Below are 16,670 nucleotides of genomic sequence, written 5' to 3'. Positions count from 1 at the left end.
AAGGCAGATGACTACATGAACCTTATTCAGAAAATTAAAATATAAGTCCATTCCTTTTTTATTTTTGTTACAGTTTTTCACACAAATTAAGCACACCAAGCCAATCATTGCGCAGTAAATAATAGGAAATTAGGTCTTTGTTGTCTCAAATGACATGTTCCTTAAATTTTGTCATCATTGTAAACAGACCAATGTTAGTTCCACTTATTAGCTACAACATGATAACAAATACGAGAGAAAAATATATACCTTTTAAATAGGTAACACCGACATCTGTAACCTTGCTACAGGAAATTTGTATTCCCTTCAAGTTTTTAAGCCCTAAAACATAATCAAAGGAGTAGCATTAACAACTGCAAAGGCTGAACTGTCAACACAATATTAGTGTCAGGGTGAAAGAACAGGCAAGAGCATTATGTTCATATGACTTCATCACAATGTTCATGTTGAAATGAGCAATTACACTCGCATTTCCCAGATCAATTTTAATTCTCACTCTACAAACATAGGAAAGCGAATGAACCAAACTAATTACATATGTTGCACACTTGAGTAGCTACAACCCTGATCATTTGTCAAAACACAATGCTCAAAAAACTTGTGAGCAGAGAATGTACAGTTCTCAAGCCCAAGCCCAAAATGGCCCACGCTTAGCCCAGTTTGGCAACTGAATATATGCACAAGGCTACAAATTAGACTTTCCTCCAGCCATAAGTTGAGATCATTGCAGTCCCTTCAATATTTTCTGCCAGGAATGCATTCATGAAATGAGATCCTTGTTAAAATTGTTAAGCCTCTGCATCTTTCAAATGAAAATTTAAAAATCATTTTCAATTATATTATAGAATGAAGGCAAATGAGAATAGGCAGAATTTGGGCAGATTGAAGCAAGGATCATGAGATAGGCTCTTCTCCAGGTTCTTTATTTTTAATTTTTTCCCAACTTTGCAGCTGAGAATTGACATAATATTGGTCCCAGTTAATGATCAGTCTGAGTAGCACTTTAACAAATTTCACCATCAAACTGAGCTGAAGCATGCCAGTACATGGCTCATCCCATTTTCCAACCAATAAAAACACCCAAATTCTACTGACTGATAAATTCTCTAACAACAGCTTTGAATATCACCCATGCTATCAACCAAGAAAAATAAATAAATAAATAAATATGCATCGAAGTTCTTGCTAGTAGAAGATGATACAGAAGGCATCCTTTGTTTATTTTTTCTCCACAGACCATCTTGGAATGACTCAATAAACCAGAATGCTCTTATTGTAAAAGAAAAATAATGATCCAAATAAGAACTTTATTGAAGCAGGCGCTAACAAAAAGGAGCAAATTTTCCCATCAGAAATTGACCCCTAAACTATAAGGTTCTCTATTATCTTGGACAAAAACAGGCAACATTTCCTTAGAAAAGCTTCATATCAGTGTGGTGAAAAGTTCAGTATAAACAAATTCCTCCTATTTTGGAATAAAATGAAAAATTGAAGATACCTGAGAGCACCTTCATATCAGCATCTGTTATGCCATTACACCAGTTGATGTTCAGAGATTCCAGCTTTGTTAACCCTGACAAATACGGGGGAAAAAAAAAAGTTGCTACAATTTAACCAAGCCATTGACTGATAATCAACAAATTTAGCCGCGGGCATTGTACCAATTCAACAAGCCCATGTGAAGTTTATGCTGCCAAAGTGTCTTTGTGGACAAGTGTGTGCTCTCACGTGCATATAAGAGGGTAAAGAGGGGCCATGCATCCACTATGCAGCCTTTCCCTGTATAGGCTACATCACTAATTGGTAAAAGGCATGGGTCAATTACAGAAATCAAAAAAATTTGGGTCAACTATAATTAAGAAACAAAGGAATCCCTAAATTCCTTTTCAAAGGGAATTCTTATTTGATACATTAGGGTGCACAGGTGATAGTTGGAATTTCAAATGAAAGTTAAAAATTACAGTTTGGCTTTCTAACACTTCTAGATGGGGTCCAATACACAAAAATACTTTAATTAGATAAAGAGATGGAAGTTTGGTTTGATGAAGACAAACATGAAAACTTATTTATCATGTTTTTCACTCTATTTTACCACAAACTCATTAAGCCTCCAAATGTATTTTAACATCAATTGCTTTGTCCCTAAATTTGGAAGTTGATCATTAGCTCAGTTATGAATTTATAAATAGAAAGAAAAAGAACATCCCAAAAGGAAATAGTTATGTTTTCTTGTTCTATCAAAACAACTTTGTTTTGTGGATTTAATTGGCAGTCTATCAAGCTGTTTCAGTTCAAAAATTTGTGAGTGGTTGTATTAGAACTTAGAAGTATTGAGATAAATCCATTTAAGTGCAACTCAATTCAGTTCAACCCAACTCAGCAAAGCCATTAACCAACTACTTTGACCCAGCTACTTGAATCCTTTATTGCCTTTCAACTCCACCTAAGGCCTCCCTTTCATTAAATTGTGAGGATCACGTCCTCTCCCAAAGCCTCTACAGTCTACCCAAGCTCTTCCTGGTCTTACTTGTATACTTAAAACTCAAATCAATCTGTCATGGAGAAATCATTGGCCACAACTGCGCACTGCCAACTAATCCTAGCCTTCTTTTTCTCATTTAGCCCTTAATTAGAGCCACCCACCTCATTCACAACACATTCATTTTGTTCCCATACTTCTGTTCTTTTTTATGCCACAAATTTAACTCAGCAACCTGAACCTCAATTCACAGGCAAATTGTTTCTTGAGCACTCAACATGCTACTGTAAAACAAACATCCTAGGAATATATGCGTACAGAGGAAAAACAATAACAGAAGAAAACACGAACGTGAAGCCTCCCTGTAGAAATCTTCAGTATGCTCAAAAGAACAGAGTCTGCTCTCTAGGGTTTTCAACTCATAGCTACAACCATATGGTTCCATAAGAAAAAAACCGCTCACAGCATACATTTTTCCCCTTCAATTGAAGGATAATCAACTATGAACCAATTTTGACACTTGTCCAATTCATCCAACTTGTTCTAATCATCTTTCGCAATTCCATCTTCAAGCACCCTAACCCCCTCCTTTTTAACCTTTTTTTTAACTCTCTATTTCCCTTTTTACTTCTTTTCCCCCTGGAAAGAAGTATAAGCACTTTTGAACCTCCCCCCAAATCATTTTTTGCTATAATATCAGTAAGGATAAGCAATGCAAAAAAACCCATGACGCAAACCTAATTATATCATCAATAAACAAGAATTAACCCAGGAAAAAATAATGACTTAACATAAAACACAATTATAAGCCCGTAACTTACTAAAAATTGAAACTACAATGATCATACATTCATACATTAAAACCTTCAACTTCCTAAGGAAAGTTAAAGACATGGAGATGACAAAGAGAAATCTGGTTCTGTAACATGGATGCGCTACATATACTGTTAGAAGAGAATATGATATTTTAGTAATCGTGTTAATGAGGTATTTTAGTCCTTAGAACTTTATTATTATTAATAATATACAAGTGGGCAGACCTGGAGCTGTGTGGAGACTCCAGGAAACTGCCGCTCAATTTTCTTTTCTTTTTCTCTTCTCCTCCTCTTCTCTTTTGTCCTCCTCTTCTTCTCTCTTTCATCTCTAACATCAACTTGGTATCAAAGCATAGATCTACCCCAAATCTGATTTATCTGAATTGGGCATAGATCTGTTTTGATACTTCAAAAAGTAAAAGTTTCCGAGGTGAGAATGCTAAGGTAGATAAGTGGTATAACATTAAAAGATAAACTGAACATATTCGCAGTAAACTAGGCATATCCCCCATAGAAGATAAGGAAGGGAAAATTTAGATTGTTTGGGCATCTGCAATGCAAGACAAATAGGGAACCTGCAAGGAGTGAACTAGTTAATGTGAGGGGCAGTAGAAGGGATGTAGGGGTAGACTTGAAATAGCTTGTAATGAGATAGTAAGGATTTAATTGCCCTGAATTTGTTAGAAGAAACTGCCCATGAACGTGTAAACTGGCAGAAAAGGATTTATGTAGCTGACCTCACCTAGTAAGACTTAAGGCTTGGTTTGTTGTGCTGGTGGTGGTGATTTTGATACTCTCTTTTTTGGTTTTTTTCTTTCCTAATCAGCCCTTTTTTTGGTTGATTTGACAGTCATTTAAGGACAACCCTCCTCTAGGTTAGGTTGCACAGCATCCTTGGCAGGAAGCCGTGTGCTTTCATGGAGATTTGCTAATGTGAAGTCACCTATACTCAGTTTTTTCTAGTATGCTGCTGCTGCTGCTGTTCCTGTGTCTTGATGATGATGTCGTTTTGATGCCGGTGTTCACATACTTATTTCCTGTTCTTTTATGCATTTGTTTCCAGTTGCTGCCAGCCATAATGCCTGGAGCTGCTTCCAGGTTGTTTATTAAATGCTTGCAGTCTTTTGCTGTGGTCTGACTCTTCTTGGTGGTTAAGTAAATCCTCCTAGGATATTGTAAGCTCAATTTTGTAGTCATAGTTGCCTCTTCAAGTTCTGGATTTTGAGGAGTCTGAAGAGCTGAAAGTTCCGGTTTTTTTGGAATCTTGAAAGTGCTGTGTGTGCTAGTGTGCTGCCTAATTTCTTCTCAAGCTCCTTCAGCAATAACTCAGCCACAGATACTACCTCTAACCATAGCAGGGAAAATTTTGGAGGACAAGGATGAGGTTTGGATTGTTGTCATGGCAGTGGTTGAATATTATGAAGAGGAGTTCGTTGTGGCAATTCTTGCATTTGCAAACAATGTGCAAGGAAAATCAAACCATTGATCGCTGTTTAAATCTCCTTGGGAAACCAACTTGGACCAATGAGTCTCTCGCGAAGGGTGAATCTACTATTGATACTTCAAATGCACCTAGCCACTCCACTAGGGAGTTGAGTACATCATCCACCATGTCCTGAGAGGAGTTTTACAATCCTTTTTTTGCATGGTTCAACAACTCCAAACTCAATCTTTTACATCTAGTGTTACTGCAGCGCATTCAGGTATAACCAAACGTCTTACCTCTTCATGCTCCTCACCTTGCATTGTAGATTTTAGTGCCTCCTCACATACGCCAAGTAGTCCTTATTTTTTTGAGTCCTTGCACACGACTAATTAACATTCTAATGTTAATCTTGCTGATGGTTCAGTTACACAAACTTCTAACTCTCAGACAATATTCTCTCAATTTCTTCTATTCCTCTTTCATCTGTGTTATATGTGTCTATATTTCATTTGAACCTACAATCAATTAGTTAATTAACAAAGTCTCATAACTATTCTATAACCTTTCCTCATTGTGTTATTTAGGATCTTGGCATGGTGGATTCAATTCCTGTAGTAAGAAGATTGGTGAAGGGCTTGAGAAGGATGGCACGTACAATTTCGATGGTGGCAGTGATAGGTCCAATTCTTGTAGTACGGCTTCCTTAATTTCTACTCATGGTGTTTCTCTTGATCAGTGCATGCTCATTTGGTCATTCGTCCCTTCAAAAACTACAAGAAGTTTTCCCTATGTTCAAGTATATTTCTCATTTTGAGTGTTCTACACTTCATTTAGGAAAGCATATTAGGACATCTTTTCCATCTAGAGTTCAGTCTTGCAATAAATCATTGTTTTCCCTTATTCAAATATTTGGGATCCATGTAGAGTCGAGAATTTGACTGGTCATTTATATTTTGTGTCCTTTGCAGATAATTTTTCACAAATGACTTGGATCTCTTCATTAAACGATAGGCCTAAATTTTTTTTATGTATTTACTCAATTCTACCACGAAATAAAAACTTAGTTTTGGCATTAGTATTCAAATTTTTTTATCTGACAATGCACTTGAATTTGTTCAAAATAAGCTTCAACCTATTTCTACGTCAAAGGGAGTATTGATCAAACATCATGTCTACATACCCTCTAGCAGAATGGAGTATCTAAACAGAGAAATAGACAGTTACATGACATAGCAAGGCCTTTAATCCTTCATATGCATGTTCCTAAAACCTTTTGGACCATGCTTTTCTTATAGCATGTTTTTTGCTCAATAGGATGCCCTTAAGTGTTCTAGGGGTGCACATTCCCTTCTCCATCACGTACCCAAAAACATCCACGTTCTCTTTTGTGCCTTATGTTTTTGGGTGCCCATGTTTTGCTCATGTTCCACATATTGGTCAACACAAGTTCTCTCCTATTGTTGCTAAAAATGTATCCTTGTTGGGTACTGATGAACTCAAAAAACATACAGATGTTATTGTCGCGACGTTCCAGCAGAGCGAGGCGAATAAAAAGGTGTTTTTGATTTTCGTGAAAAATGGTATGATGGAGTCGCCACTTTTAGAGTGTGGTTAGAACACGTGATTACTACCCAATGAAGGATAGAATCGGTCTACGTTACCAAAATAGGGATCGGGAGTTCAGTTATGTGAGGGGAAGGTTCTCGCACCCACTATACACCTGTTCTATGAACGGTACCTAATTAATTTAGAAAATTATCCCAAAATTAAACTTAATAGTTTTTATTTACTCCTTTAGAAAAATTACACAAAACTAAAGCAAATGATAAACCATGTAAATACTATATAATTATTCCCTCAGAACTAGGATACCAAAGCTTTAAAAAGCTCAAACCCTTTCTTTAAAAAATCATAGGGAAAGAAAATCGAGAAAATATTATACAAAAATATCTCCCAAAATTGCTTCACAAACTCTATAGCATTTTTCAAAATATCAAATAATATTTTATAAATTTTTCTAGGAGATTTTTAAACTCATTCGGGGATGAAAAGTTTGCAAAACGATTTTCTGAACCTCAAAAACATTTTTCTACATTTTTCTCTAGTTTTTATTTTTTTGTGATTTTTCCACATTTAGCCCGAATTTTCAAATAGATAACATAATAGAAAAATAAATAAGAAAATACTAGATAATCGGTACAAACCGGTTCAGTGGGTCCAATGATTCGCAGAAGAGCAAACTAGGTTTAGGTTCAGGGTTGAACCTAACTTTGGGTTTGAATTCCTGCATTCCCAATTTCATACCTCTCATCTTCCTCTCCTCCGGTCTTCTTTTTCTATTGGTGAATCTACAAGAATTAGTTTATAGTGCCCTTTTGGGGATGGTTCCTGAACTCTGAGTTGAAACACTATGGAGTGCTTTCTTCATATGGGAGGACCCAACAGTAGTAAGAGACAGGGTTGGTCGGCCACTTAATTTCCCAAGAGAATCGAACGTAGCCTCACCACTCACTCACAAAGAGAGAAACCAGCTTCACAAACTTAACAATGGAAGACTTCAATATATCCCAAAACTCATCTTCCCTTTTGTGCATACGATGAGAAGGCTATTTATACACTTAGCTTGGAGCAAACATGGGAAACAAGATATGGGGGGAATAAATATGAGGGGAACAAAGCATAGCGTGAATAATTATGAGGGGAACAAAGCATAGGGTGGATAATTATGAGGACAAAGCATGGGGTGAGTAATTATGAGGAGAACAAAGCATGCTTGGATTTTACAAATTAAATAAATAAAATAAAATAAAAAAATGTGTCAAGTGCGGCCCAATCTGTGTGGGGCCCATGAAGTCGTGCAGATCCCAATGAAGATGTGTGGGGCCCACAAGCCATGCAGGGCCCAATGGAGATGTGTGAAGCCCTCCTGGGTATAGAACTTGAACTCACTTTAGTGAACAGGATCCGCGTTCTATTAATCAAGATGACCTGGTAAAAATTTGGGTGTCTATAGCTGCCCCTCTTTATAGGCATTGTTGCTTGAAAAATGACAGTGGAGGTTATTCCTTTGTTATTTTGTAGCATTATGGCTATAAAAATAAAAGACGTCTATTTTTACCAGGTAGAATTACATGCTTTCAAATGACTAAGTTTTTGGGGTGAAGCACTGGTAAAAATTTGGGTGTCTATAGCTGCCCCTCTTTATAGGCATTGTTGCTTGAAAAATGACAGTGGAGGTTATTCCTTTGTTATTTTGTAGCATTATGGCTATAAAAATAAAAGACGTCTATTTTTACCACGTAGAATTACATGCTTTCAAATGACTAAGTTTTTGGGGTGAAGCAACTTGTCCTAGTAAACTCTCCTAGACCATTAGTGGTTAGTAGGGATCTACAAAGGGGCTGAAGGTGACTTGCATCGGATGTAAGGATCCGTGTTAGTGTGCTTAAGGGGATGGCGTGCCTTGGATGTAAGAATCCGAGCACCACGGTGGCTTGCTTCAGACGTAAGAATCCAAGTCATAGCGGATACGAGGATTCGAGCCAAAACAACACAATGATGGCTTGCTGTGAATGTAAGAATCTGAGCTGTATCGGATACGAAGATGTGAGCCAAAACAACACAATGATGGCTTGCTGCGAATGTAAGAATCCGAGCCGTATTGAATATGAAGATCCGAGCAAAAACAACAATGATGGCTTACTACGAATGTAAGAATTCCAGCCCTAGTGGATACGAAGATCTGAGCCAAAACAACGCAATGATGGCTTGCTGCGAATGTAAGAATCTGAGTCGTAGCGAATACAAAGATCTGAGCAAAAACAACAATGATGGCTTGCTGCGAATGTAAGAATTCCAGCTGTAGTGGATACGAAGATTCGAGCCAAAACAACGCAATGATAGCTTGCTGCAAATATAAGAATTCGAGTCATAGCGGATACGAAGATCCGAACCAAAACAACCCAATGATAGCTTGCTGCGAATGTAAGAATTCGAGTCATAGCGGATATGAAGATCCGAGCCAAAACAACACAATGATGGCTTCCTGCGAATGTAAGAATCCGAGCTATAGTTGATACAAAGATCCGAGTCAAAACAACACAATGATGGCTTGCTGCGAATGTAAGAATTCGAGCCATAGCGGATACGAAGATCCGAGCCAAAACAACGCAATGAAGGCTTGATGCGAATGTAAGAATCTAAGCCGAAACAACGCAATGATGGCTTGCTGCGATTGTAAGAATCCGAACCGTAGCGGATACGAAGATCCGAGCCAAAACAATACAATGATAGCTTGCTGCGAATGTAAGAATTCAAGCCATAGCGGATACGAAGATCCGAGCAAAAACAACGCAATGATGGCTTGCAGCAAATGTAAGAATTCGAGCCATAGCGGATACGAAGATTCGAACCAAAACAACGCAATGATGGCTTGCTGCAAATGTAAGAATCTGAGCCGTAGCGAATACGAAGATCTGAACCAAAACAATATAATGATGGCTTGCTACGAATGTAAGAATTCGAGTCATAATTGATACGAAGATCTGAGCCAAAACAATACAATGATGGCTTGCTACGAATATTAGAATCCAAGCTAGCGTACCAGAACAAGGGGTAAAGTTCACCAGATGTAGGAAATCAAGCTAACTTACCAAAAAAAGGTAACGTGCATCGGATGTAGGAATCTAAGCTAGCGCACTGGAAGATTGCAAATGATTTGACTTAGACCAGAGTCAAGTGTCCCAGTTTTTTAAATTTCCTGGGATAATTGCCCCAGTTTCAAAGTAGATGAACCAAACTGGGTTCATGCCCCAGTTTCGAGGTAGATGACTTGACTGGGCTAACAACTAGCCACGGGTCGTCTTTCGGGTAAGGTCACGAGTCCATACTGATATATATATGTAACAAGTATTTCGCAAAGTATAGCATCAGTACAACGTCACTTGCCACTTGTTGACCATCGGCTGGGGTGAATTGATATGATCTGGATCGTTGACGTGGCTCGATCTCAACCATTGCGGAGAAACACAAATCGAACGGCTTACAAAGGACCATGTAACATCGCGAAGGTGTGGAGGATGGGGTGCCACGTGTCGACCAACAAAAGGGGAGATGGAAGGTGACTCGGATCAAAGACGTGGCACAAATCTGTCTGTTGTAGAGAAACATAAAGCAAACAACTTACAAGAGACCGCGTAACACCGCGAAGGTGTGGAGAATGGCGTGCCACGTGTCGACCAGCGAAAAGGGAGACGGAAGGTGACCCAGATCAAAGACGTGGCACGATCCTGTCCGTTGTGAAGAAACACAGATCGAACGGCTTACAAGAGACCACGTAACACCGCAAAGGTGTGGAGAATGGCGTGCCACATGTCGACCAGTGAAAGGGGAGATGGAAGATTACCTGGATCAAAGCCGTGGCACGATCCTGTCCGTTGTGGAGAAACACATATCAAACGGCTTACAAGAGGCCGCGCAGCATGTGAAGATGAGTTGGATGGAAAGCCACGTATCGCACTCCTATGGCCCCAAAAACAACACATAAAAACCAATTTTTTTCATTTTGGGGCCATTTCCTCGATTGCCCTCTCTCTCTTGTCACTAAAGCTCCTTCTGCATTCTCTCTCTCAGAAACCCTCTCCGCTCTCTTTCTCTTACCTACTCAAGCGATATGAACCTCTAGTTTAGATCTTCATCTGTTCCCTGATGCTCTTTCTTTTCTCTCTCTTTTTTAAAACTCGAGCAATCTGAAATCCTGGTTAAAATCTCGAATGGTCCCCCGAAGCTCTTTCTTTTCTCTTTCTCTTTGAAAACTCGAGCGATCTGAAATCCTAGTTCAAATCTCGAATCATTTCAGACCCTTGAAAACCCTCTCAGTTTTCTGAATGATTGAAGTCCCTGCTTCGTTAGCCTTTACAACGGCAACATTAGACTACCTAAAGATGTTCCAGCCATGGTGAGGTTCGATCCGAGACTTAGAAGGGGGCCGGTTAAGCTAAGTATCTCTTTCGTTTCTCTGCTCCTTTCTGAAACCTATTGTTGCTATGTGTGAATGTCTGCGTATTTCATCAATGTGTGTGAATCGAGTGCTGGTTGTTGATGTTTTGCTCAAGAGATTTTAGGGTTTCTTGGTTCGAAGGTTAGGGTTCAGGGATGAGCTTGACTCGTCTAATCCCTAACTCATTGAGTGGTTACGGGGTTGACTCGCCCAAGTCAACCCTTGGACTCATGTGGACTCAGTTATGCCTCGAGTGGGCCTGGTGAGCTCTGACACGAGTTGGGTTCGGGCTTGAAATGATGACCTCGGAGTTAAAAAACATTTGGTGGGCTTTGGGATTTTAAACGAGTGTGGGCTTGTGGTTTTAAAACATGTGGTCTCCAATTTTTTCTAAAAAAGTTATTAGGCTCGAGTTTTAAAATTGTTATTGGGTTCGAGTTTTAAAAACGTGGTAGGCTTGGTTTTAAAACATGTGGGCTCCAGTTTAAAAAAGTTATTGGGCTTTGTGATTTAAAAACTGGTGGTCTTGGGTTTTTTTTTGTTTTTTCCAAATTAGCTTTGGGTTCTATTTGGGCTTCGGGTTTCTCTTTAAAACAAAAGGGTTTGGGTTTCTTTTTAAAACACGAGTGGGCTTCCAGTTTCTTTGACACAGACGGGCCTCGAGTTACTCTTAAAGTGGGCCTCAGGTCTTTTAAAGTGGACCTCGAAAATAAATGCGCTTGGTTTTTCTTTTTAAAGCAAAATGGTCTTCTGGTTTCTCAGGGATTAGAAATTGCGACGGCGGAATTTTTTTGGAAATCTCCCCATTTTCAAATCTGCCCCAAGATATTTTTTCGCAGCCTCGTGAGCACAAATAGGTGCGGCGCAGATAGGGGTGGCGCCAGGGACCATCCGGATCATGAGACGTGATGGTTTCTATAAATAGAAGCGAATGCACAAAGGTTAGGCACTCAAGACATCAGTTTGATTTAGTTCTTCCAAAATTTCCTAATTTCTCTTAACAATTCTTAACCATCATCATGGCAGGATCTTCCTTTGCCAACCAAGTTCCTGACCAAAATGCGGCACCAAAGGTGCCAACCCGCCCTAATCCCTTGGGGTCTCATAACCGTGATGTCCCTAGCTTATTTTATTTTTCACCTTAGCTCCAAGGTGAAATGATGAGGAATGAAATGACAATGGCCACAATGTCCAACGCAGGTGCAATTACCCAAGCACTTTCTCTCAGTGCTCAGGTTGTCACCTTGATATCTCACTTAACCTGACGTTTGCAGAGCCGGGGCCATACTGTGACCCTCCTCGAAAATGAAATTAAGCTCCTGCAGCAAAAACCCCGAGAAGACCAACAGAAAATGAAAAACTTAAGGCAAGAAAATAAGGTGCTGAAACGGGAGGTCCAAGAGCTGAGAAAAATGGTGGATACTTACTCCAGCGATCTCGGGCCTAGAATAGCAAGGCTGGAGAAAAGCTATGAAGATTTCCAACAAGAGCATAAATGGCTCAAAGCTATGGTGGATGGAAAAGGCAAGACCTCTTTCTTTTCAACTTGAGAGGGAAGGTGAAGAGGCATAACAGAGGTTCAAGGTAGATGACTTAATGGGAACCTAGGTCAGCCCCAGTTTTAGATAAGGATGAAAAGAGTTGTACAAAAACACTATACAACGAGACAAATGCGAATGAATGATGCTATGTATGTATATATGTTACTACATGTCTATGTGATATGTACAAGGCGTGCATAATATATATGTAAGGATGTGTATGCATTTTCTTTCTTTTTTTATGTAATGCATGGAATGCATGACGATGTACAAATTTTTCAACGAGCCTGTAATCAACAAATCAAATTCTGATTTTGGACATATTTTCAAATTCCAATTTAACATGAATGCCTTTGAATTTGTTCTCCTGAAACTCAACATGATATCTGCCCCAATAGACGCATCTGTGACTGATCTTGTCCATTTTGCATTTTCTCAATAAGGATCTTTTTAACTGAACCTCTTTGACTATCCGTCCTTTTGCATTTTCTCATGACTAAAGAAAGATCATGCAATCATGACATCAATTCGTTAAATCAAACGATCACATGCGCAAAATAGATGTTTTAACATGTTCCAATATTGTTTCAAAATGAAAATTTATACCAGTATCCCAGAGCCATATAATATTGATGTTGATTTATCAGGTTAAATCCTTAATTAGTTGGACTTTCCCTTTTTACTGACTGCCCCAGTTTCATCGAACGAGAACCTTCTTCCTCTCTTCTTTTGTGCTATGAAACCAAATGGAACTCTCTTGTTCAACTGTTTGTCCATGGTTTAGTCAAGTTCTGCCCACATTTCGATCTCAAGATGGTCTTTAGGACTCGAGACGAAACATAGGCTTAAGGATTTAAGTTTTAGAAACAAAGGAAACTCGGGCTGAAAAATTTCATCCCCTAATAATATTTTCTACCCCAATTTGTGGTGAGGCATTTGCAAAGTATTGACCGAACTTGTAACTTTAAACAAGCTGCTTACGTACCTTTTCAAGATCAGGTCATTACGTAGTTAAGACTCAACATTGAGTCTGACAAATCAATAAAGACAACAATGCGCGTACCAATTTAGTTGAGGCTTTCATTTGGACCGTAATGTAGGCAAGGTGTACAGGTTAAAGAAGGAAAGGGTATAATAAGGCTCAAAATCATCAATTTTTTCAAGGGTAGTATCAGTCAAAGATCACATTTGAAGCTTGTCCCTTTCTTTTCTTCGCCTTTTTATTTTTCATTTTTTCTTCTTCTCTTGCCGTACTTCTACCTTTCCTTTTTACGAAGGAATCTTAGCATCTTTTTTATTTAGGACTAATCCTTTCGAAACTGCCACAATGTCGGGTATGATTCTTTGACGAGTTAATCAATAATTGAATTTTTAGGATCTTCGTATCTGCTACGGCTCAAATTCTTACATTCGCAGCAAGCCATCATTGTGTTGTTTTGGCTCAAATCTTCGTATCCGCTATGAGTTGAATTCTTACATTCAGAGCAAACCATCATTGCGTTGTTTTGGCTCGGATCTTCGTATCCGCTATGACTCGAATTCTTACATTCGCAGCAAACCATCATTGCGTTGTTTTGGCTCGGATCTTCGAATCCACTATGACTCGAATTCTTACATTCGCAACAAGCCATCATTGTTGTTTTCGCTCGGATCTTCATATCTGCTACGGCTCCGATTCTTACATTTGAAGCAAGTCATCATTGCGTTGTTTTAGCTCAGATCTTCGTATCCACTAGGGCTCGAATTCTTACATTCGCAGTACGCCATCATTATTGTTTTCGCTCAGATCTTCGTCTCCGATATAGCTCGAATTCTTACATTCGCAGCAAGTCATCATTGTGTTATTTTGGCTCAGATATTCGTATCCAATACGGCTCGAATTCTTACATTTGAAGTAAGCCATCATTGTGCTGTTTTGACTCGAATTCTCGTATCCGATTTTAACGTCTGAAGCAAGCCATCATGGTGCTCGGATTCTTACATCCAAGGCACGCCATCCCCTTAAGCACACTAGCTCAAATCCTTACATCCGATGCAAGTCACCTTCAGCGCCTTTGTAGATCCCTACTAACCACTAATCTCTAGTAATCACTAATGGTCCGGGAGAGTTTACTAGAACAAGTTGTTTCACCCCAAAAGCATAGTCATTTGAAAACATGTAATTCTACCTAGTAAAAATAGGCGTCTTTTATCTTTATAGCCATAATGCTACAAAAAAAACAAAGGAATAACCTCCACTGTCATTTTCAAGCAACAATGCCTATAAAAAGGGGCAGCTGTAGACACCCAAATTTTTACCAGGTCATCTTGATTAATAGAACGGGGATCCTGTTCACCAAAGTGAGTTCAGAGTTCAGAAACCATCCCCAGAAGGGCGCTATAGACTGACCCCCGTAGATTCACCAACAGGAAAAGAAGACCGGATGAGAGGAAGACGAGAGGTATGAAATTGTGAATGCAGGAATTCAAACCCAAAGTTAGGTGCAACCCTGAACCTAAACCCCGTTTGCTTCTCTGCAAATCATTGGACCCACTGAACTGATTTGAACCGATTATCTAGTATATTTCTATTATGTTATCTATTTGAAAATTCGGGCTAAATGTGGAAAAATCACAAAAAAAGAAAAACTAGAGAAAAATCCAAAAAAATGTTTTTGAGGCCCAGAAAAATGTTTTGCAAACTTTTTATCCCGAATGAGTTTAAACCCTCCCAAAAAAACTTATAAAATACTATTTGATATTTTGAAAAATGCTAGAGAGTTTGTGAAGCAATTCTGGGAGATATTTTTGTACAATATTTTCTTGATTTTCTTTCCCTATGATTTTAAAGAAAAGGTTTACGCTTTTTAAAGCTTCCTGTACCCTAGTTTTGAGGGAATAATTATATAGTATCTACATGATTTTAAATTTTCTAAAGGAATAAATAAAGACTAATAAGTTTAATTTTGGGATAATTTTCTAAAGTAATTAGGCACCGTTCATAGAACGAATGTGCAGGGGTGCGAGAACCTTCCCCTCACATAACCGAACTCCCGATCCCTGCTTTGGTAAAGCAGACCGATTCTACCCTTCATTGGGTAGTAATAACATGTTCTAACCACACTCTAAAAGGTTAGTGGCGACTCCATCACACCATTTTTCACAAAAATCAAAAACACCTTTTTATTTCGCCTCGTTCTGCGGGAACGTAGCGACAACTTGGAGACTCCACTGGAGAAATAGACAATTACATGACATGGCAGGGTCTTTACTCGTTCATATGCAAGTTCCTAAAACCTTTTGTACCATGCTTTTCTTACGGCATGTTTTTTGCTCAATAGGATGCCCTTGAGTGTTCTAGGGGGGCACATTCCCTTCTCCATCGTGTACCCGAAAACATCCATGTTCTTTTTGTGCCTTGTGTTTTTGGGTGCCCATGTTTTGCTCATGTTCCACATATTGGTCAACACAAGTTCTCTCCTATTGTTGTTAAAATGTATCCTTGTTGGGTACTGAAAAGATACAGATGTTATGATCCCCACACTTGTAGGAAATATGTTAGCACCAGTGTCACCTTTTTTGAGAGGACACCCTATTTCACTAATGTTGCATCCTCCTTGGATTAATCTATTTTGATTCCATCAACAATTTATGAACCCTCTCTTGTGTTGATCCTTTAATTCCTACCCTTATCCCTCTCAATAAATCTTATGCCCCTCTTCTAAATCCATCAATTACAGATCCAAAGAAACAGCTGAAGGTTTATGAAAGATAGAAAGCAAGCACAAACATCACTACCACCATGCAAGCACCTCCTCTTCCCATCACTATTTCAACTTATGGCTCTAGAGATCCATCCCAATGTGACTTCGATTTGCCCATTGCTCATCGGTAAGGCACTTGAACATGTGCTCATTAGTCCTTAGTTGCTTATTCTATAGCTCATTATCTTTCAGTTCTTTACCTTTCTAGTCCTATGCATTCCTTTGCCTCATCTATTTCCTCAATTTCTATCCCTACCTCGCATGTTGAATCACTTGGTAACCCTGTGGAAGCATGTAATGGATGTAGAAATAGAGGCATGCCATGTCCAAATTTTGTACGTGTGTTGATCTCTGCGGAAATTAATTTTGATAGGCTCTTATATCAGTAGGGTGTGAAGAATTCCTTCTTTTTATTGAGATTTACAAAAAGAGGTATACATGGAACAACCCCCTGGGTATGTTGCTCAGGGTGAGGATGGTAAAGTATACAACTTGCATAAGGCCATTTATGGTCTTCGGCATTCTCCTAAAGCTTGGTTTGAAAAATGTAGTGTTTGTAGTCCCTGCATTTGGCCTTTATCCAGTGCTACTACGATCATCGGTTTTTGTTTGCAAAATAAAAACAAATGTGGTACTTCTAGTAGTTTAAGTTGATGATATCGTCACCA

The 16,670-nt window shown here is 38.9% G+C and overlaps 1 protein-coding gene across 2 annotated transcripts in view; it reads right to left on the bottom strand.

Moving 5' to 3' along the window:
* Nucleotides 1-16,670, bottom strand: part of LOC131157551 (uncharacterized) — a 46,323-nt gene that overhangs the window by 12,516 nt on the left and 17,137 nt on the right. For both annotated transcript variants that reach the window (XM_058111790.1, XM_058111791.1), the window contains exons 6-7: nt 1,499-1,573; nt 250-321 (exon numbers count right to left, since the gene is read on the bottom strand). In XM_058111790.1, coding sequence (XP_057967773.1) covers nt 250-321; nt 1,499-1,573 — 147 coding nt within the window. The remainder of the gene's footprint in view (nt 1-249; nt 322-1,498; nt 1,574-16,670) is intronic.

This window comes from Malania oleifera, chromosome 6 (assembly GCF_029873635.1).
Source record: "Malania oleifera isolate guangnan ecotype guangnan chromosome 6, ASM2987363v1, whole genome shotgun sequence".
Taxonomy (NCBI): domain Eukaryota; kingdom Viridiplantae; phylum Streptophyta; class Magnoliopsida; order Santalales; family Ximeniaceae; genus Malania; species Malania oleifera.
This window is presented reverse-complemented; position numbering and strand designations above follow the sequence as displayed.